The following is a 25,187-nucleotide window of genomic DNA, read 5'->3' on the forward strand; positions in this document are numbered from 1 at the left end:
TGACTGAATGGTTCATCAACACCCAGTAGAAACTACTGAAGATAAATTATGAAAATTTGTACCCACATTCTTCTTACAGTGTACACTAAGAAAGACTTTTTTGAAATTCTGAGTTTAAAGGGTTAAATGAAATAACAATGAAATTTGCTATTTTTTTTTTTATTTTTTTGGTAACAAATGAAGTTATCAACTTGATTTTTAGTGTGCTTAATCTTCATGTGAATATCTAAAAATAATTTTTATATTTTTTTTTAAATTTCACAGTAACAAATGAAGATTTCAACTTCATATTTGGTGTGAGTAATTTTCATGTAAATATCTAAAGACCAATTTATAGATATTTTGAAATTCAGCCTTGAAAGGGGTGAAGAAAGGTAAAAAAATTTGAAAATTTTAATTTAGTTAAGAATAGTTATATATATATAAGAAATTTATATATATATATAGTTAATTTATTTAGATTAAATTTTTTATAGTCATTTTTCCCGCTGTATGTTAAATAACTATATATAATAAAATAATACTTTTTCAGCCTCTGCAAAGTACAGAATTAGAGAAAACTATTACCTTTACTTTTTTATGTTCATCAGAATGGTTTCGGGTGAAAGCCCATCTTCAGCGATATTTTTTATTTTAATAAATTCTTCTTTGTTTACATTTACACATTAATTATAGCTTTTTATATTTTATTTTGTAAAAATTGTTTGTTAATAAAATTTAAAACATTTTTAAAATTTCAGAACAAATATTTGTTCAGTCAATTGCAATAACAATCAATAATCAATTTGTTCAGTTTTGCAATAACTGGTAATTAATCAGTATCTTGTCATTGTATGCCAACTTAAATAATTTTAATAAGAATGTCCCCATCAAATTCTGTTTGCAGATTGGGTTGAATTTACATTTATATCTACATATATATATTCAATTTTTCCTAAAATTTGTAAGTTTTTATTACTATTTTCATGTTCAATATGTACTTTTTCAATTATTTCTAAATTATTTTCTAAACTAGTTATATTATGATTATTATTTATTAAATGGTCAGCTATATTTGAGAAACCTATTTTTGTATTTTTAAATGATCTAAAATGTTCATTAAATCTATCTTTAAAGGACCTATTCATTTTGCCAATACATATCTTTTCGCAATTGTATAATTGTATAATGAAATAAGTAGTATAAAAAATGTAGCCATAAAAAATGGATATCGTAACATCATTAATTGATAATATATATAAAAAATATAATTCAGAATTTTTCAATAACACAAACATTTCTGCATTAATACCCATAAATAAAAATGAAATAGTTAAAATATTTATATAAAATACTCCTACACAAATAAAATTATAGAAAACTTGATTGATGCATATAATAATAAAGAATATAAACCTGCTTATAGGCCTGATAACCATATAATAAAACATTTAAAATATTGTAATAATAAAAAGTAAAAAATAAATATGATTCTTTCAGTATTTATTAAAAAAATGCAACAATTGCAAAAAGATATATATTGGTAAAACAAATAGGTCCTTTAAAGATAGATTTAATGAACATTTTAGACCACTTAAAAAAAAAAAAAAATAGGTTTCTCAAATGTAGCTGGCCATTTAATAAATAATAATCATAATATAATTAGTTCAGAAAATAATTTAGAAATAATTAAAAAAGTAAATATTGAACATGAAAATAGTAATAAAAAATTAGAAATTTTAGAAAAATTGTGTTTATATATATGTATATAAAGACATAAACATAAATTCAGCCTTATAAATCTGCAAACAGAACCTGATGGAGACATTCTTATTAAAATTATTTAAGTTGGCATCCAATGATAAGCTACTGATAAATTAATAGTTGCAATACTTTTCATCTCTTGACTGAAGAAATATTTGTTCTGATATTTTTAAAAAGTTTTAAATCTTATTAACAAACAATTTTTACAAAATAAAATATAAAAAGCTATAAGTAATGTGTAAATGTAAACAAAGAAGAATTTATTAAAATAAAAAGTATTACTTAATATGGGCCTGGGCCCAAAAATGTTTTGAGAAACGTAAAAAAGTAAAGGTAATAGTGTTCTCTAATTCTGTACTTTGCGGAGGCTAAAAAAATATTATTATAAATATATATACATATATATATATTAAAAAAATGTTGTATAACTTTCCTGCTCACATATTTTGAAACAACATTACAAGAATTTTTATTTTGTTGTTCAAATCAAGTAGTAATTAAAATGTGTTTCTAAAGAATTTATTCTATAACAGTTAATGATAAAACTCATACCTGAATTTATATTCAAATAAATAAGGAGGTTTCAACAAAGTGTCAGTGTTAGAAATTGATTTCATTTTCATGTGCTCAGTGATAATATTGATTTGTTCAATGTTGAGTTAAAATACCAGTCACATGAGAGTATTCAATTGAAGAAAGATTTGTGTTAATGTTTGGGTGTATGAGTGTACAAACACAAATGAAAAATATGAAAACATAAGAGACTCTGCTTTTTATAAGGAAATTCTGTTCAGCATTTTGGTAAAGATTCTTCATCAGCAGTAATAATCCAATACTTCAAAAGTGGATGAAAAAACCTTTTCCAGTGGGTCACTCCTTAATTTGAAACAATCTGAAACTCCTTCCAACCAACCTTTGATATTGTTGAGGAATTCTGTTTTTTATTTTGTCTTAAGTTGACCAAGAAAAGAGATTCAGAGATAAATAATCCCTGTTCAACACTTCAGAAAAAATAAAAAAGATCTTGGGTTAACACGTTAAGCCTGTTCATGTTTGAGCTCTCTGACTAGGATTTGGCTTTAAGGGAAACTTGTTACAAAGCTCTTCTAAGATGTTTTCCTGATGTTCAACATTGAAACCACTTTTCTTCTCTGATAAATATGCTATTTACCTGAGTAATAGATCTCGGAACATACAGTTTTGGTATAAAGAAAATTCCCACTTTTATGAAGAAACCACTGAAAATCTACTACACGTAATGATTTGGGGAGTGACACGGAAATGTACCTGATAAGATTTCTTGAAATAAGTGTTAATAGCATTTCATATCTTAACATGCTTGAAAATTATTTTATTCCTCAGTTCAACTAATTGGTATGAAATAAACTGCCATTTTACAGCAAATGGAGCTCCAGCTCATTATACTCAGTCAGAAAGGGATTTCTTATATAAATATTTTCATGGGCAGTCGATCATTAGGGAGTCTGAAATTTAATGGCTGCCTAGAAGTCCAGACTTAACAAACTTGATAACTTCTTTGAAGTATAATCAAAGAAAAGATCTCCCATTTGTAATCAAGGAGTGTTGATGGCCATGAAAATAACATCAGAGATTGCATTCACAACTTTGATCCTGAAAATGGACCACAACTTTGAATATAGAAGAAAATTTCTAAATGAACTTGGCGACTGATAAAACCATGTGTGCAGACAATAGAGGAGTACATCTAGATGTAATTTAAAGTAGGTTGTTTTATGTAAAAATATTAAATAAACTAATGATAAACAACTCATGTTTATTTCTTTACATGGAATGGGACTTTAAGCACACTCTATTAACATTTTAAAAATATTAATACAAAAATATTTTATGAAATATTAATATTTTAAAGATTATTATAGTCATAATTCTAAAATTTTAAATATAAAATATTCATATTTATTTGTTGTTAATAAATATACTTTCATGTATATTTGTTGTAAATATACACATGAAATGTAATTTAGCCCCTTGAGACCTTGTGTAACTGGAGTAAGACCAGTATTTTGGAAATAAACATGATTTTTTATACCAGCTTACCTAGTTTAGGTGGTTAAAATAACTCAGTTTATATTCTTGGAATGTAAATTTGTACTTTAAAAACATAAAAAATCAGATAATAGCTAATGAAGCAAGATGGAATATGTTTTTTATACATTCTGCAACTATTAATTTTTTTAAAAATCAAAATATTTATATATTTTAAGTTAATTTTCTCATCAAACATGTTTATCTGAATATTAGTTAACCTTACAATTGTAAATACTGATCTCTTATCTAAAAAAAAATAAATAAAAAAAAAACAAGTTAATATGATGTTATTTGATTATATTTTATCACAGTGTAAAGAAGCTATTATAAATTTTCTCAGAACACTATGAAATTCAGAATTAAGTTTTGTGTGGAAATTCTAATGAGCCTGCTCAGAAAATTAGATAAATCTTGTAAATTGTCTAATAGAATTATGTACTGTATTAGATTATCAGAATTTCACTTTCATGTGCAGTTATACTGTCAAAATTTATATTAAATTATCTTAAATTTTGTTTGTTTATTTATTTAATTTTAGAAGTAAAATATTACTTTATTTTTATGAATTTATTGTACCACAAAATGAATGTCTTAAAATATATATATCTATCTATACATTAAATCCTAATTTCCTGAAATGTGTACTTCGTTAGCCAATTTGGCAAACAATAGAAACTACATAAACTTGGCCATCAGGCACCTCATTTAATTCTCTTCAGCTTAACAGCTTAGCACTCGCATTAGTAGGCAATAATATTATCAGCTTAAGTGTTCATGACAAAGTAATGTTATACAGCCTAACACACAATAATCTCTAATCTGAATTACGTTCATTTTATGTAACTTTGTTATCAGTACATGAGTACAATAAAATGGAAAATATGAAGTGTTAAGTTTTTATTTTACATCTTTCACAATCATAACTTCAAATAATGTATATTATATATTTCAAAAGAAGATAACATGGGTTGCATAACTTTCCCAGGTTTTCCCTTGATAAATTTTTATTCAAATAAGACAGGGTTTTTAAATATTAATGACTTAATTATGCAATATTTAGAGTAAAATTGTGATCAAAATGTTCAGTAAAAGTGTTTGGGTGTGATTTGACTCCCTTGATGAAATGATATTTTTACCTTAAAAGTTATATACTATAAAAGTACAACTGACAAAAAATCAAAACTCTTAGTAAAAAATGTTGGTCTTAGTCAACCACCTTGACCTAATGATGTTTTATCATCAAAATTATACTATATTTAGAGTACAAATGGTAAAAAAAAAAATAAAGAATCATAATTTTTAGTAAAAAAGTCTGGGTCTCATTTGAGCTCCTTGGTGAGTCTTGTTTTTTTTTTTGTTATGGAAGAGAGGACATCAACAGCTATGGTCATTAACCTGGTGGAAATTAGTAGCATATCAAAAAGGACATGCCTGACCGCGATTTGAACCAAGGACCTCCAGGCAAAATGCCAAGATTCTACCTACTCAGTCATGGGATTCTTTTTTTTTTAATATTCCTATGATGTCTACATTAGTAGATGTTGGATTTTCAGTCTTGAAGATAAGTTTTAACAAATTTATTTTTTAAAGAAGAGGTCTCATTCAGCCCCTTGTTTTTTCGAGCTTAACCCTCAATAAGCGGGGATATTTTTGCCTGATATTTTTGCTGCATTGTTAATCAACAAGACTGAAAAAAGGGGGGTACCATGATACTCCATTGTCTGATGGAGGTGGTGGCATATGTATAGAAATAACTATGGTAACTTTAAACTTTTTTGGTAAATGAGTTTTCAAGATATGAGGAAAAAATTGTTAGAAGTAACATTAAATATCCTCCATCCTTAAATCCTTTTTGACTTAAAACTTTGGAATTTTAAATAACTTAATAAGTGCTTTTATTGTACTGAAATTCAATTTTCTGTGACCCTATTCTAAAAGACAAAAATTAGAAATGTTGAAAACTCACCTCCCTCTTTTTTTAATTTTGTCTAACATTTAATACCATTAATGCCCTTGTTACCATATATATGCAAATTTAATATCGGCGGACGAACACGGTAGCAACTCATATGTGAACTGGCTCACAGTATATGTACGCGTTGATATAAGCATCACTACCGCCACGCAGTTCTTCCACCAAAACGGCCCTGCGGCCTCACCACTCTCAGGCTCCAATAAGAGAGCGTGCACGAAAGTGAATTTTCAATTCATCGTCGACCACCACCTGGAGAAGACCAAGAAGAAGAAGACAGAAGAAGTTCCCTGGCCGGCTCAACGTGGGACCTCCCGGCAAATGCCAACACCCCCGCCGGAGCAGCAGGTCTGGCCAGCTCGCCGGGCTTCAATCGCCCTGGCCGGCGGACTTACCACCAGTAGCCGGTCCAGCGTGGGATCGCCGGGGAGAACCGCCTTGGCCGCACAGGCGAAGGACGACAGACGCCGACCCGATACTGCGAGGCTCTGGGGGCCACCACTGCTACGCTGTAGTGAGGACCCAACTGCCGCTGAGAGAAAGCCCGGTTTGACTATAATTTACGAGCCGCAACAACCTGACTTCCCCGGAGACCAGATTTCGGACCCAGCAGCTCTTCTCAGAGCAAATTTAAAGCAAAAAACGACCCTTCTCAGTGCCACCACGAGGTTATGAATTACGAGCCGTTGAAATCATTCAACGACAACAGCCCTTCTCAGGGCTACCATAAGGTTAGTAAGTGCCACATGCCGTTGAAGCCATTCGGTGACAACCCATATATATATATATATAAACTTTTTGAGCCATTTTTGAAGAATCTATTTCTGGAAAATATGGAGAAATAAATGAAAGAACAAGCTAACACACATATATACATACATTTTCAAAAATTTTCTATAATTTTTTTTTTAATAAGAGGATCTTGAAATGTCTACATTTACAAAAAGCTCAACACCCAAATTTTATCTGATCGCTGTACTATAACTGCAACAATGTCGTTGCAGCTGCATAGAGCTATAGGTGGGAAAGTAAATATAAAAAGTTAAATGAAATTCACTTACTTAAACTAATATTGCGATCAGATTAAAATTAGCTTTAATATTTAATATTCAAAAATATTTTTTTTTTTTTTAAATCAAATTTAATATTACTCATTTTGTAAATACTTTGAAATATGCTTCTAGAAAATTCCAATTTCCAAAGCTGACTCCATTTCCAAATCAAAACTGAATTTAGAAAAATGTTTTCAAAGCAGCTATAGTGCAGTTTAGTAGTTTAGTGATGTTCATTAATCCATGAAATATGACATTGTGAAAAAAATTATTTTTGTATTATGTAAATATAGACCATACAAAAAAAAAATTGTTGCAAATGATAGAGAATGATAAAATATAGCCAATTAATAAAATTTTTATAAAATATTATTGTCTGTGCTTACATATATACTCATAATTCCATTTTCAAGCTTTTCAGATCAAGATCAAGATCACTGTTTGTCCCATGATCTGTATTTTTTATCATAATAGATGAAATTATTTATTTACTATACTAATCACAACAAACTATATAATATTTAAGATTATTGTAACACACTTCACTTATGTATACAGAACTTTGTATCTTTGCATATTCATAAAAATTATATATCTACAAAATTGATTGGAAATATTGGAACATGCAGCCAACCAGAAAAATTTAAAGGAAATATTTTTTGTTTTAATAATGTAATCGTAGATCTCATACTCCAGTCAATCAGATTAATAAAAAAAGATAGTATTGAAGATTAGCATCAAATTACTGATGACAAAAAAGTAACTAGAACTTAAAATATCAGTAGAGATCTGGAGCACAAAACTTTTATCATTTGAAACCAAATTTTTAGGTTGAAGTTGCAAATAACTAATATAATAGGTTATCTCACATTTATGTTTATAGATTACCCTTAAATAATTTTTTAACCCTTAAGAATCATTGCCAAAAATTATAGAAACATATGTTTCTAAGGGTATACCGAAATGAAACGACTAGCACTAGATAGGGAATCTTGGAAAGCTGCATCAAACCAGTCAAGTGACTGAAGACAATAAAAAATGTTTCTAAGAACGCAGTGAATAAAAACTATACTAGATTTTAGTAACCAAATAATTCAGAAACTTAATGAAACCCATCATTCTAGTTTAGCATTAAACTAATTGCAAATATATATATAAATTTTATATTGTTTTGATGGGCTGTACACTTTTTAAACCTCTGAAATTCATTATTAAAAATGTTTTCCAGTAGAATAACATATGAAACTTATCAGATTGTAAACTTCTCGCTTTTTTAATGTAAAATTTTTTAAAATCAATTGCAATCTTCTCATTTTTTTAATGTAAATTTTTTTTAAATCCAAAGATTAGAAAACAGTTGTACCCTCTATTTATCAGTTTGGAGATTAAATCTTTTCTAGATTGGAGTTGAGTATGCCTACAACCTAAGAAGAACATTTCTGAAAAAAATGAAAACTTCAATTTTCAATTTTTCTAGCACAGATACAGTGTCTTGTGATACTGATATATCTCAAATAATAAACATCAAACCAAATTCCATTATTGTGGATTTAACTATATCTGCAATATAAAGCCAGAGATAGTAAAATACTCATACTCAAATTGGAGAAATTTTTTTATTTAATTTTTTAATTAACAGTTTAATTTTCAAATTTATCCTGCTAACTTGATAAAAAAAACATTCAAACATGATCAAACCCAAGCACACATTTGCATTCATTTAGAATTTTACCTTAAATTTTAGAATTGTTAGAGTAGGAAATATTAAAAACATCAAGAAATGCCTGTAAAAGTAGAGTTTTATAACTTCCCTCTGTTGTATATTATAGCAAGGGGGATTATGTATTTAAATATTTGAATTATTTTAAAGCTCTTTATATGAATATGATTTTAATACGATATTATACGTATGGTATGGAGATTTGTTATTTCAGTTGTAATCTACACACCTATTAACACATTTCCATTAAATCCATTGTTGTTTATGCATTATTGTGAAAATATAGCTTTAATTGCAGATTTTGTAATAAGCAATAATTACACTTTGTAATTGTTGCTCTATGTATTATAATACTGTTACTACTCTATAATAAATAGCCTACAGGGAATAATAAGCTTCCTCATTCAATTCTTAGAGAGTGTCAACTATTAATTTACTTTAGATTATAACATTACAAATGAAACATCTGAGATTCAAACCCTGTAAAGCATAATTGCTTTACAGGGCTTATAAATTGTAATCGATTAGCTACAACCACCTGCTGATACAATTCTTACTGCAAAAACAGTTGTAACAAAAAAAAGGTAAGACATTGAAAAAAAGCAATGAGTACAATTTAAATTGCAATTTATCTACATTTTGCTGTTCTGATTTAGTTTAATAAATTATTTATTAATATTTATAACAATTATATTCTATTATCGTTTCTATCTTCAAATTAAATTTCTTTTTTACCAGTAATACACAACATTCAGTCTTTATTTTAGCTTGCTCATTTAAACTATAAATGAGCGAGTTAAAGTATTACAAATTACAAACACATTTAACTCATACATATAATACTACTTACACAATAGATGTTGAAAACAATTCCCTGTAACTTGGACACAGATTCTTACCTGTTTTATAACAGTTGCAGTCACTTTTCATAGTCTCTAATTGATTGGTTTTTATTACATTCAACAAGATAGTGCACTTTTTTTTATTTCTGATCCTTGTTTATGTTATAATTAGTGTTCCTGTTGGAGCATCCACCCCCATTCATGGACTGTCAAACCAGAATTTGTTGTTAATTAAAACTCATTGAAATGATGATCTGGGAAAGTACAAGAGATCACCAGACCTCAAACTACAAACCTACTGCTCAGGAAGGCTAGCACCATTTGCACACCATTCCAGCGCATAGTGATATCACAGTTAAAATGTTAGTCTAGAAATCCCACTTAAAATGTTAGTTTTTAATTCATCAAGTTTGTGAGATTTGTTCTTAAAATTTATGTTTTTTAATATCTTGAAAAGAGAGAAGAGGTGGTAGGGTAAGATCTATAGATCTTGGTTACCAAAGTTTGTTAAAATTAAGTGATATCAAAATGTTCTTGAGACGTTGTTGTTTCATTTGTACTGTGACAATAAGTCGTTGGCTTAAGTCATGGTAAACTTCATTATTCAAGTTTTATTAAAACGTAAGGGACCTATTACATTGCATGAGAGACTACACACCAAACACCAACTTTATGCATGTGTATTAGTTGTTCATTAAGAATGAGTGGAATTAAATCTTTCCATATTTAACTGTTGACGTAGTTATTCGGGTGAAACCAAGACTTGATAACAAAATATGATTAAGCACCTCAATGAAATTTTCATCAAAATTAGATTGAAACTAACAACAATGTTATAAGTGGATACTGAAATGACACTAGAGTATGATAAAGATATTTCAGTTGCTATGTGTAATTGTGCCATAATTTTTGTGTAGTGTTGCCATTGTAAAATAGAGTTTTTTAATTTACTCAGACTTAACATATACACCCACATTCTATGGGTTGCATTCTTTTTGAAATAATTTATTATTTATAGTTTCTACAGAATTCTCATGAAGAAACGGATACATTTCAGGACATGTTTTCCAAGTAAAAATAAAGAAAAAAATTCATATATATATATATATATTCTTAGTTTAGTTTAAAATTATAATACAGTAATTTTCTTCCATATTTTGGTCTGTTTTATTTTTAATAAAAGTTAAATTTCTTAAATTCTTCTTTATGTTCACTTAATATCACTTACATATTATTTCTCACAGAAATAAGTTCTCTACAAATTATGCCATAAAATTTTATTTGTTTATTAGCATTTAATGAAATTGTCTGTCAAACCTAAAAAATTGTATTTTCCTATTTTAGTTTCATGTACTTTATAGTAACATTCTAAAAAAAATACTAGACAGTTCTGGGATCTGTTTTATTATTTTTTTCAGGTCAAAAACCTAATGAAATAATCAAATTTATCCCTTGATTTTACTCTTGAAGTCGAAATCAGGATGAAATTTTTCACAAGTTTATTACTCTATAATGAAACATTTTGATCCCATGTTTGAAAATTTTTTTTTTTATTTTCACTTATAGACATCCTGAAATTTTTTTCTGTTTCTTGTTCACTTTATACATTATCTTACTTTGTTTCTAACACATTTATTTGTGTATTTGTTTCTACCAATTTTTTGCTTGTGATATACTACTGAGCTGCTTCCTACATTTATATCACATTAGTTTGATGTAATAAAAAATTTTTTTAGACGGTTATAGTTCATGAATGTAATTGATGGGTTTTCTCAGTTTTTATGCATTATAAGTGCTACTTTAAAATTGTTTTCAACTTCAAAGCAATATGTAAAAAATAATTAAACATTTATGTTAATTTAAACAAAATTTTCCTTTATTATATGAACATCATTATAAATAGATAGCTATTGCAATTATAGTTACTATTGACACAGTGACATTTAATCATTAACCACAATACTCAGTCACTAGTGTTAGTCTTAATTCTTCTTGCAATAGTTTCATATTTTACTATTTAAAGTTGAATTCCATTTGTTTCATTAAACAAATAAATAAAAAAATGATGCAATTACTTTGTGTGAGTGGGAAGTTTTACACAACCCCATGCTGACAGATAATGACTTGATTTTAGATTGAGGAAATAGATTTTTGTGTCTCATTTCAGCCTTAAATACAATGAAAATAAAAACAAGACAAATAATAAAACTTCAGAGAATAATCTTTCTCTTAAATAAATCAAAGAGAATGACCATTTTATAAAAATAGAAACTTCAAAAGTTCAAATTTCAATTGTTAAACAATTGTCATTAGACAAAGAGAAAATTGTTAAAATTAATATAAATAAACAAAAATTAATAAAAGAATTATTAACAATAAAAAAAAAAATTATTTAAATAAAAATTAGTACTTTTGAAAGTTTATAAAAGATATACTTATCAAGAATTATAAAAATAGCTGTTTACCAAGAAAATTACACTCTTACAATTTTGCTTGGGAATATTGAAATCAAAAGTGAGAAACTAACATATGAGGTGTGTGAGAAAGTAACAAGACTGACTTAACAAAGTTTTTATTTTTTTCAAACAACAATATTATTCCCTTCAAAATAGTTCCCTTGGGCAGCTATACACCCGCAGAGTCATTGTTACCACTCCTAGTAGCAGCGCTGGAAGGATTCAACTGGTAGGGCTTTTAACTGGTTGGTCACAGTCTTTTGAATGTTCTCCAGAGCTCCAAAATGATGTCCTTTTAAGACATGTTTCAATTTTGGGAAAAGGAAAAAGTCACAAGGACTCAAATCAGGTGAATAGGGGGGTTGAGGAACTGTAGGAATGCGTTTTGAGGTAAAAAATTCCCTGATGGAAACGGCCGTGTGAGACGGGGCATTGCCATGATGAAGCATCCACTTGTCTGCAATGTCTGGTCTCACGCGAATCACTCTTTTCCTGAGCCTTTCAAGGACACCTTTGTAAAACACTTGGTTGACAGTGTATCCTGGAGGAACAAATTCTTTATGCACTATACCCCTACTGTCAAAAAAGCAAATCAGCATGGTTTTGATCTTTGATTTGCTCATTCGACATTTTTTCAGTTGAGGAGATTACGGAGTGTGCCACTCTTCGCTTTGCCGCTTTGTTTCAGGATTGTACTCAAATATCCAGGATTCATCACCTGTGATCACTCGATTGAAGAATTCTTGGTCATTGTCAATCCTCTCAAGAAGATCAACACACATGTTTGTTCGATTGTCCTTCTGTTCCGTTGTGAGGTTTTTCAGCACCAATTTCGCACAAACCCTTCGCATATCCAAATAGTCTGTCAAAATTTTACGTATGATGAAAGTGTTTAAATTTAACTGTTCACTCATCATCCTTATTGCTAAACGACAGTCTGATCTCACAAGAACCCTCACATGATCAACATTTTCATCAGATTTTGAAGTTGAAGGTATCCCTCAGCGAGGTTGATCTTCAACATGTTCTCAGCCTTCCAAAAATGATTTGTGCCTGCGGAAAACTTGTGCTCTTGATAAGCAATGTTCCCATAGGCCTGTTTCAACTTTTCAAAGGTCACACTTGCGGATTCACCAAGTTTAACACAAAACTCGATAGCACAACCTTGCTCTAAATTCCGATGCTCCATTTCATAACACAAAACAAAAACACAACTTCAATGATGGTGCTGTCTAAAACAATGTGTTGGCTGAATGGAGTAGAAACTCGTACTGAGCATGTGGAAGGGATGAACAAACTGGTCTAGCACAGATCGGTAGATACAGCGTAGCCAGATCGCTCGCAGTGTTACCAGTTTCATTACTTTTCTCACACACCTCGTATATACAACTCACCATCTCCCATTAAACTCCCACTCAGACTGGCCATTATATGCTTTTCCATGGCTGTCTTATAATAGCCCATTTATCATTTTTCAACAATGAAACAATGAATTTTCTCTAGCAACAATAGCAACTACAATTTGTCTATTTACAAAAAAAAAGAAAGAAAAAATAAAATAAAATCATACCACTTCCCAACACTCAAATTCTTTAGACTGTCTGAAGGATTGTCATTCTTTTAACAAACCATTAAAATAAATAATATTATTTAAACAAAAAAAATTAATAATAATGATCTTGAATCAAATTAAATCGATATGTCATATGTATTTGCAAAATTTATTAACTAGAATATATTTATTGCCATTTAAGTAAGTATTTTAATTCACTTATAATAATATATATTTTTAAAGTAATAAAATTTTTCATATTATAGGACACACAGCAGTGAAATGAAAGATATCTTCCACTTCCTTTTTATTGCACATTGAACACAATGAGAAGTACTGAAGTACGAGTATAATTATTCATTCATATAAATTAGCTCCATTCTTTGAAAACTGTTAATTAATGTAGATATTAATACTACATATACACTCATTAATAAAATTCACTTCTTTATACAAGACAAATCCCTGACTAGGAGACCATTTCATTATACTTAAATCCAGTCTTCTTTTAACTACACAAAATTTCATTTTTTTAAATTTTCAGTTTAAAAAAGGTATCCAGAATATTATACAATCTATACAAATTCCTCCACTCATTGTGTAAAAAAATTTTCTTATCAATTAAACTTTCAGGAATTGTTGTAATTTACTTTCAGATTTTAATTCTAGGTTATTTATGAAAAAAAATAGAAATCCAGGACTGGGTTACCCAATTTTCTTCCATGAGTTTGTTTATAAATACAGAAAACAAAAACTTTAATATAAAAATTGGAAAGTGATTTTTTATTATTATTATTATTATTACACGAGACAATAGATTGTTCAACCAGTCCTTCAAATCTCCATTGTTTCCTTGATTGGAATCCTGAAATGTATGAAGATGTATTAGAAATGATAGAAGTTTCACAAACTGTAAAACCTCCTACTTAAATTCTTAATAAATCAATCACGTTTGTAAATGATTCTTGGCCAATTCTCTCTTTTAAAATTTTATTTCAATAATCATTTATTGTAGCTCATTACTATTTATACATGGCAGATGGCAGATAATGGAAAATGTCTTTATTTTGATTGCTGAACACTAGTGATAGAAATTAATTTAATAGTTTTTATCTATTTACCTAATCTAATTATTTTTCTCAAAATTTTTATATAAATTTGTAATGACATACTTCATTGGGATAAATTTGTTCATAATAATCATGCTACCAAGGATCAAATTACTTAAGACTATGATTATTTTATACTATGTTTAAGTGAATAAATGTTTTTTTGCATTTCCTTACAAATGTCTTATGATGGATATACTGCATTTTGGCATGTTACACCTCATATGTTACTAATATGAAAGGTTACATAAGAACTTCTAACTGAAATAGTAAAAATAGAAATTTTATATAAAACACATATGTTTTTTTTCTGGATAAGCATCAATGTGAACTGATTTTTACCCAGTATTTTTATGATTTTCTGGCTACTAATTCAAAGTTTAGTTATATGCAACAAATTTGAAAACCAGTGAAAATATACTTCTTTCTTTAGTTATATGAAAAAATTATCAAAACCAATTTTACTCCATTTATTTCTCATTGGGAAAATATTTTTTTTTGTTATAAACATGTCATCAGTACAAGGTCTTGGTGTTGTTCATGAAATGTTACAGAGCATTACCACTTGTCCCTTAGCAGTAGTAAGGCATTTGTTGCACTCCCAAAAACTAGCCCAAACTATCCAGTTCTTTGTCAGAATATGTGACCCTCCAGATATCAATAAATTCAATTTCTCAGTACATAGTGATCAAGTTCTGTGTAGTATTTTGTTGTAGAACATTGATGTCTGGAAACCTTAAATGAAGCATTTCTTTCATATATTCTACATACTACAACAACAAAATTTCAACCAAAAATACCCAAGCTTCAATTGTTAAAACACATTGGAAATAAAAGACTAAGCGAAAGCTTTAATGATTATGGAAATAAAAAGTATTATCAACAGTGAAACATGGAAATCAACTGTATACAAGGTTAGCTGTTAGTTTCAATGTTGACAATTTAAAAAAAGAAGTTTAGTCATATTTAAATGATTAAGACCCAGATGTTTTGTTTAAATTCACAGTTAACATTTGAGAATCGCTTCTCGGCCTCTTGGCTAAGATCGAAGTGTAGTTAACATTTGAGAGGGGTCCGATACTACCAGGTGTCAAATGTGTAGTGTCCCGTTCTGTCAAGCTAATTTGTATTCATATAAAAAAACCAGTAAAAGAATTAACATTTGAGACACCTGGTACAGGTCTATTATTGGAATGTTTATTAATTGTACACTACCAGACAAAAACTCACTCTAACAATAAAAAAATGTATTTACCAAGTACATACCTATTTGATTATTAGTAAAAGTTCTATATAGGTCAAACAAAACATAGCTTTCCCAGAATGTTACAAAAAAAAATGTAAAAGGACTTTACTTCACTATTGAATCTACTTTAATAAATTAGATTTTCCCTAACAATCAACAACATACAAAAATTACAAAGAATCAACAAATTATATAAACAACACACATTTGAGTAGAAGAAATACATATAAAACTCTAAAAACCACTTAAAAATCATCCTAAAGGATAAAACACAATTTTTAAGACACAAATTTCAAATGTATGTATTAGATCCAGTTTCAACATAATTTTTGTTATTCCCAGTTTCTCAATTACCTTTATATAGACTGAGAACTAGCTTGGACAAAGGTAACATTTTTAAAACCTTAGCCTTAAAATAAAGCAGTTTGTATTATATTCTAAGTACGTACTTCAGTACATATAACACTCTATAATATATTCCCCAGTTTTTTAAAATTTGATTGAATTTATTTTAAATTAATAATTATATAATTTTTTAATCTATTTTTATTGTCATCAGTGAATAAACATACGACTAAAGCATTAGAAATAAATGGGATTCATCATACCTGAAACTTAAAAAAAAAAAATTTTAATACTTTTTAAATATTTATTTATCTAATAAAATTACCATCAGATAATTCATTTTATTCCATTTTTTTATGTAAACAATTTTTGTAATTATATTTCTACAAATTTCCATTAAAAAATGTTTAATTATTAGTATTTATGTAAAATATGACTAAATATATCTTATCTAAGTAGAACATAAACACTTTTATTTAATATATTTTTTTAATTTCTGAAATTTATAGAAAAAAAAATTAATTGCAATATTTTAAACATAATTTTAAAATATTAGCTTATATTTTTACCTTTAGTTTTAGTGAGATTTTGTTAAAAACAAGTTATTCTATTGAACATGTTATAAATTTCAGTCATTTTTTCTGACTATCTGCTTTAAATCAGTTGTTTACTAGTGCTAAGAGAACTAGTAGTATTGTTTGAAAAAATATATATATACACATTCAATACTTATAATTATAAAATGTTTGCATCTTTCATAATAATATATTTAATCATTGTTTAAAGAAATTTCAATGATTTCAATGTTCCTGTTAGTACCAATTAAAATCAGTATATCACAACTAGAAATAAAACAATCTTCTTAATCACCATTCAGTATAACAATTAGTTTCATTTATTTTGTTTTTCCTCAATTATGCTCATTGTGAAGTACTTACAGCAGCAAGGAAATGGAAACTAATCTAAAGAGGATGGATTCAAAAAACCATTCTTAAAACTAGAGATGATATGTCATTCAAGAAAAAAAAAATTATTTTTAATAGTTATTTAAATGTACAAGCTGTTTTATAAGCATTAAATAAAATAAAATTAATTGACTAACTGTTATTTTAAAAGAATTGCTATTCACTACACATTTTTCCTGTAGTTATATGTAATTCTCCAAACTGATGTTTTTTTATTTGATACTTAATTAATTTTCATAGCTAACTTTGAATATATAAGGAAATTGTGTTTTCAGAAGATCTTTCAAAACTGATTGTTTATCTCCTTCATCAGCAAGTTACCTGTGTTACCAATAATTCCACTGATGAAAGAGCCATATAATTAGGTCAGAAAAGATCTTTGAAAAATATAACTTCTGAATACAGTACTCTCCTGGTTGTACCATGGATCTGAAATACTGCAAGTAAATTATGTTGCTCTACCTTTTGCATGAAGAATTATTTATTTTATGAGAAAAGTTTTTTGTTTTATATAATGAAATTTTGTAGACTTGTTTGGAAAAATACTTAAAACTATTCTAATAATTGGTATTTTTTAAAAAAAATAGTATTTATGCAGCATTACAGGAGATTAAGATGACACACTGTTAGAAGAAATACTTTTTTAATTCAACTTGTCTTTGGTAGATTTATAAAATACGTTTTTGACAAATTCAAATATTTTAATTATTTAAAGTATTTCTATCATTTAAACATTCATTATTCATAAATATTTAATGTAATACTAAATTAGCCTCCTTATCACTGACCTGTGTTCCCAATTCATAAACCAGATGAGGTCATTCCCTGTTTAGTAAAGGAATACTGATAACACAAGTCTTGTGTGTTTCCTTTTTTTAGGGAGGTTATTACCAGGGATCACTTTATTTTTAAGTATTTAATATATCTTTACATTTAGTCATGTTGATTGAATTTTACTTATCTGCTTCAATTTTCTTTCAATTTTTATTATATAAGTTTTCTTTTAATTTATGTATAAAAACAGTTTTATATTTTCATAAATTTCATTTTACAATAGTTTTTACTTTCTAATAACAATGTAAAATGTTTAATGCAAAATAACAGAAATTAGCAGTTTTTGTCATACAATTTTTCAGTATTTTCACATTTAGTATGCATGAAAGTGCATATAAACATACACATTTACCATCTTTGTTAATATTTTAAGCTTAATTTTTTACATTTTATTTTGTCTTTTGATTTAGGTTTTCATAATTTACTTTTGTGGTTTCATTTTTATTTAAAAAGTGTTAGTTATCTGTCTCTATCTAAAGTACATATTTTTCACATAGAATCTACATTTTGTTGAACATAGCAACATATCATGGTTAACAGGCACTGGAAAATATTAAAATTATTAACATTAACATTATTTTTATGTTATGTGCATACTTTTTGTAAATTTGCATCAGAGCTATAGTTACCATCACATTGACAGAGAGGTACTCATTTAGAAATATAAAGCGTTAGTTTCAATTAATATACAAAGGTATATTTCAGAACATATATGTTCAGCTTCATTTTCTTCAGTTTATTATAAATGAATTTGTACAAGTAGATGTTATATTTGTGGGTAAACAAAAACCACATTTGATAATGTGGGAAAGACAGTAGTACCTTGTAAATAGCTTGATCAGAAGAGTGTCTAAGATATAGTTGCAGACACAGACATTATACACCACTATTTTCCTTTTTATGGAGAAAGAATAAATTGTTCCATAAAATCTGCTTTTTTGCTTGTATGAATGGTTTTTTTATGCAGTTGTACCAACTAATATTTTGCATTATCTGTTTTTACATTAAACATTTTCTGTCATACATTTATTCAGCAACAGTGTTGCTGAATAACATAATATTTTAATATAACACAATTTTTTCACATTATATCAAAAATATTTTATTTAGATTTCTTCAGTACTTTATATTTTCTACACATATATATATATATTTTTTTTAATATAAAAATTAAAAAAAACTTTCACTAAATGAGCTATATAATATTTTGAAAATTATTAATTTTTGTATTTGCCAATACATTGAACATTTTTTCTGATACTTCTAAATATTAGATTCCTTTTATGCTCAACAAGCAAACAGCAAACAATTATTATAGTTTCTGATATTTAGTAGACTTTTTCCAGTAAAAATTAATTTTTCTTACACACATTCTATAATGTTTATAAGCTTAAACATGATTTCAAAATGGATTTAATTGAATTTAAACAATCATATTATTTATTTTGTTTATTAATTATTGATTTATAAGAATGCTTATAATTGTAAAAATTTTAAAGTACTGCAATTTCATAATCCACTATAGCACTATATATACATTTATTTTATTTTTTTTCTTAAAACATGTCATTTTATATTATTTAAATAGTATATTAAATTATCTGTTTAAAAAAAATCTTAACATTAGATATACTAATTAAACTATTTGACTATGTTGATTTAACTAAGAAAACAAATTATTTTTCAGTACATATTAAAGTAAGACCTCAATTTAAACAATGAATAATACATTCTGTGTAAAGTTGTCATTAAAAATTCATGTTACTTTGAATTTTCAACTAAAGCTTTATAAAATCTAATATGTGCAAGAAAACTCTAATTTGCAAGCAAACTGAAGTATAATTCAGTGTTAATTAATTAATTGAAAGGGATTTTTTTTAAATTTGATTATAGTAAAGAACATATTTATGAATTACCACTACTGTTCTGTACCTTTGTCACTAAAAGCATCTTTTTCAATGAAAGATATTAAAAATAAATAATATTGGAACATAATGTGTAGTAGTAAAACAACAGTAAAACTTCATTTCAGTATTTATGCATTAACCAATGACCATTTGGTCTTGTTACAAAATGTACATAGCATACATGTTTTGCTACATAAATCCTTCATCCATACTTGAATACCTTAGTGACTGAGATGTTAATTGCAACATTCTATGTATCAACATAACATCTATACTAGATGGTAAATTACAAAAAGGATAGAATTTTATACCATATAACACAGTATCACACTACATCATTTAATTAGTTTTCTTTCATGATTTTTTTTTTTTCAGTAATAAATTATTAATAAAACTTTAATTTATAAGAACAATTTTCAGTTAATTCAAGAAGTTTAGTTCATTCTGTTACATGCTATCTTTTGCAACAGAATTTAATTTAGTAACAAATTCTTGTTTTTTTTAAAATGAGAATTTGAACTGTTGGATTGTGGTCAGCTGTTTTATTTGTGTGATATGGTTGATTTAATTCATGAAAAAACTGAGAAAGCAGCCATTATATTTGTACAGGAATTTAATGCCAAAAAATTGGCAGTGGTTTTTTCAGTTTTTAATGGCAATCATATTTCCATGGCAGAAAATTAATGCAAGCAGGTGCTTATTCAACAATGAAATCTTCAGAATTCAATTCTGTACATTCACTGAAATTCAACAGAATCCATTTCTGTGGAATTTGCAGATGAAAAAATGGTATATCCTATTAATTATTTCTGAGAAATCTTGGCATGATAGTTTGTCATTAAAACTAACATTAACGGGTAATATGTCAAATGATTTTGAAAATTATTTTACCATCTCTTCTGAAACAGCTGGTTTCAACATTTTAAAATCAACCATAGGTTGACCACCCTTAGTGATCACTCAAATAAATTAATAAATACAGAGAAGTAAATGCAAATAAGAACTACCTTCATACTGAAAGACTGTGAAGAAGTGTCAAATGGCTGAATAAGAGACTCAGGTACAACACAATATCATTTGGAGATGTACTTAGCCAAAGTGTTCTGACACTGGCTGCATATCACAGATGACTTCATGATAGAGATCTTCAGAACCATTTAGGACTTCTGGCTGTCATCAGTCAACCTTATAAATCTTAATAAACTCCTCATTTTCACTTATAATGTATGAAACCAAATCGTACACTATACTTTAGAAGAAAAAACAGATTGTCCTTTGTTAATGCCTAATTAACCTGAATTTAAGATTAGTGACAATAAAAATAACAAATTGTTTAAAAAAGTGACAACAGAAGTCACTATTCATTAAAATGTAAAAGCTGAGAGAGCCCTGCTTAAAGACTGTTATTATTTTGCTTTGCTGTAATCTTGCTGGTCTTGTATTTTCATGTATTAAATCAATCATATCACACAAATAAAGCAGCTGACCACAATCCAACAGTATTTTATACTTTTTTCTTTTTTTTTTATTATTTGTGGTAATAACATAAAGTTGTTATTGTAAAAAAATGAACAAATGAGTATGGATTTTTGCACTGAAATCATGACACAAAAATAATTTTAATGCAATAATTGAGTGGAACTTTCACTTATTTCTAACAATTCATAAGACAGTCTACAACTTAAGGAAATACTATTAAGAACATACCTCTGTTATTATCGACTGATCAAGAACAGGAGACCTAAAACTGCAATAAGTGAGGAATGTAAACTAAACGTTTTACAGGCACTCATTCAAGTCTGAGGAAATCAACAAAAAGGCTTACTGTTAAATAAGATATTTCAAGATTTTCAGTTGAAAGAATTCTACAAAAAAAATTGTTTAATGTTATATACCGTAATTAAACATCCTCTCATAGAAACTGGTTTTGACTGTAGGTTGCAATTTTCACAATTTGTTGTTAAATGAAGTCCAATAAGGACACATTTGTAAATAATTTTTGAACTAATGAAAGCAACCTTTAAGTTATCAAACCAGGTAAACAATTAAAATGCTATTTATGGGAATAGATTATACAATAACATTTGTCTCAAAACTTAATTGAACTGGTCAGATGTAATAGTTAATAGTGAAATATTCTACCAAGAGATGCTCGGCCCATTGATTTTTTGAAAGTGCAGTGATAGGAGAAAAATATCTAGAAATTCTATATAAACTATTTATCCAGTATTTATTTATCCAGTATTTCAGATGATTTTTGAAAATTTTAATTTCCAGCATAATAGCAATCTCCCACATTACACTACTTCACTACATGAATGTGTTAATCTCAGATTTTTTTTTGTTTTGGAAGTACTATGAAAGATAAAGCACATGCCATGTTGTTCAACTTCACTTGAACCAAAGCAATTATTATTGCTTTAAAAAAAATATATTCTGATCATAGATTACTGAAATCTTGAATACTTAAATTAACATCAAGCATTATCATATCTTACATTCAGTAAGTACGACTTTTGTGTTCACAGTATATTTAATAAGCTTGTCATACTTAATTTTAGAAGGTAAAGTAGGAGATTATTAATAAAAATGTTCATGTCATTGTGTATTCACTAAGTTACATTCAAGGCCTTACTGTTTACTTATCACTTTTTTTGACAACAAATTGTTAATATAACCTATACAATAAAATATTACATTATTTATCACACTTAATGACATCAGTTAATTTATTTATTTATTATCATAGAATTAGTAACATCTTTGGTAAGCATACAGTTGCATTAATTGATAATAATCATTATTTTATTATGTACATCAATAATATTAAGTAACAAATAAATTATATAACTATAAATAAAAATTATTTAAGCAAGTCTATTCACATATATTATTGTAATGTACTTCACTTATTCATTTGCTATTACTACTAAAATGTGAAATTAGCCATAGGATTAAAATTAATGTAAGTAGAGCTAGTACAGCCATTATGATTAACTTTTTCTGAAAAAAAAAGAATAGTTTCAGCAAATAGTTTATACATTTTAATGATAGAACAAAGAAGACAGTTTTAAATTAAGTTTTTCTAATATGGCACCGTTGGTAAAATACAATTATTATATATTATATAAACTGCTTACCAATATATCATTCATTTCCCTCAAGCGCTTTTGGCTATTCTGCCACCTTCAGGAGAGAATATAATTTATGATTGAAATATATAAAAGTATAAAACTCGCATATTTAAATTATATACATAACAATTGATCATCATTTTGTAAAAGTTAAAGTTTTAAGTCAAAGTACCTATGTCCGTACAATACAGACATAGTTGCTTTGACTTAAGACTTTAACTTGAGTTACCATGAAAACAATTTTGTTTTCTGGTTTGATAGAAGTCAATAATCGTTTTTCTTTGTTTTATTTAGGCTTGTCATTTAAAGATTTTGACCTCAGACATCTTTAAAAACACACAGGTACCACAACAGAAATTTATAACATAATGAAAAGGTCTATACCATCCTGCCTTAATAACTCCCTAACTATTAGTCTCAGAGACGTAAATGCAGTGTCATTTTAAACTTACATGGTCAGCTCGCCGATACGACTTTGAGTTTGCATTACTGTTGAGCGGGTTGGCGAGGAGGGGCACAGCACTGATCGGCCAAAACTGGCACTCTCACTCATTTCCATTCAGTGTACCTCACGACTTAGATGTGATAGTGTGGTGATTCGTGTGTTTGTGTTTTAGAGTTTGTCAATATAGATCAATTTAAGTAATAATAAATGTATTTTGGACAGTATTTATGTGTAAAAAATTAAAGTAAACACTTAAAAAAGTATAGTGAACAACACTAATGGTGCGAGCACCTCTATCACTGCTGTACCCGAACTAATGAACACGAGTGAAGATAACACCCATACATCTGTCAAAGACGTCCCTGAGCTGATGGATATTAACATTATCAGTCAAATTTATGCAATGCAAGACCATTGGTGTGCAACTGACAATCGTTTCAAAACGGTATTTGAAAACAATCCGTTTGGTCTATCTTGCATCATTTGTGATCGACTTTGGTTCTACAGAAATTTAAAGCAAGCGAAAGCTCACAACATTCCTCTTCTTCAGACTAAATTCCTCGGTGCTGTACAAATACAATGGTGGCTCTCCTGTTTAACTTTACAGTTAAGTTGGTCAGTCTGTAGCTCGGAGGAACTTCATTCAAGGTCTGGTCTTGTTTCACGTTAAACCAATGGCCATGCGCCCTGATACAGCCCCACTCGATCTTTTTTTGCAGCTTGGTGACCAATTTTTATCTTCAACATAGGATATCACAATCTAGTAAATTGTAACCAGGTACTTCCAGAATGACCTATGCTTAGTAATGAAAAGTTCTTCCTTAAACATCCTCCAAACAACTGGATCAAGTAGTCTAAAAGAAGCTATTAGGTTTGTAAAACAGCATTTTCCACACATTTATTCCTGGGTATTTACATCAGTTACTAGTATGCTATTTATATTTTCCCCAAAGAAATGATATAATATTTGCACTCAAATTAATGGCATGAATGAATACAAGTTCTATATTTAGAAGAGAATCTTCCTTTTACATGAGTAAATTAGCTCTTTCATTGCCATTGGGACCTCAGCACTCAATTCAATACTTTTTTATTATTGGCTAAACGAATACAGAAAGACTAGTAGAATTCCTATACCGATTAAGAATTGAACCAATATGAGCTTATAGTTATTATTATTATTTTTTTTTTTTTTTTTATTATTATAAGCAATTGTCACATTTAAGTTTTTCTTAACAAAATAGGTCTATTCAGATTTAAAACATCCTGAATAATAAGATCCGTTTTACAGTTTCAACAAAGTACTATAATGAAACCGTAAAATCCCTACAACCAGAACAAAAGTCAGATTATTAACAAAACTTTTCAGAGTTGATTAATTTTCTGATGACTTCCTAAATTGCACAATCGATTAGCTGCATATTTCTTTACGTGGATTTAATTAAAAAGAAAAGTATACAGAAATCTTCCTGTAAACTTAGTAGAACTCAAATCAATGTACAATTTTTCATAGAATTTGTTTTGTTTCACAATGTATAGCACATGTTACAACATAGCAGCAACAGCATACATTTCTGACACATGATTCTCATGTAGAATACTAAAAGAACATCCTTATTTAAAACATTACCCAAAGCACTTTCTTTATTATAAAGTTATGAAAATCCTGATTACTTTATGAACCCTTATATCAGCTTAAACTTTGTAGTGACCCACCTGTCATTTCCTTTGTATCTGAGGATTTTTACTATAATTATCACTGCCCAATAATGAAAATGTTTCGGGCTGAATTACT

General features: G+C 27.9%; 1 protein-coding gene across 4 annotated transcripts in view; it reads right to left on the bottom strand.

The window, feature by feature from the left end:
• Nucleotides 1-11,287: 11,287 nt before the first annotated feature.
• The window catches only part of LOC142324086 (syntaxin-like), a 206,194-nt gene continuing 192,294 nt past the window's right edge, over nucleotides 11,288-25,187 (bottom strand). The window contains exon 9 of one of the 4 annotated variants that reach the window (XM_075364719.1): nucleotides 11,288-11,567. In XM_075364719.1, the coding sequence (XP_075220834.1) occupies nucleotides 11,442-11,567 (126 nt within the window). In that variant the 3' untranslated portion in view covers nucleotides 11,288-11,441. Of the gene's footprint in view, nucleotides 11,568-14,027; nucleotides 14,273-16,412; nucleotides 22,817-25,187 lie in introns of those variants that run through there. The other 3 variants (XM_075364718.1, XM_075364720.1, XM_075364721.1) reach the window with 3 other exon arrangements.

This window comes from Lycorma delicatula, chromosome 4, assembly GCF_047948215.1.
Source record: "Lycorma delicatula isolate Av1 chromosome 4, ASM4794821v1, whole genome shotgun sequence".
NCBI lineage: Eukaryota > Metazoa > Arthropoda > Insecta > Hemiptera > Fulgoridae > Lycorma > Lycorma delicatula.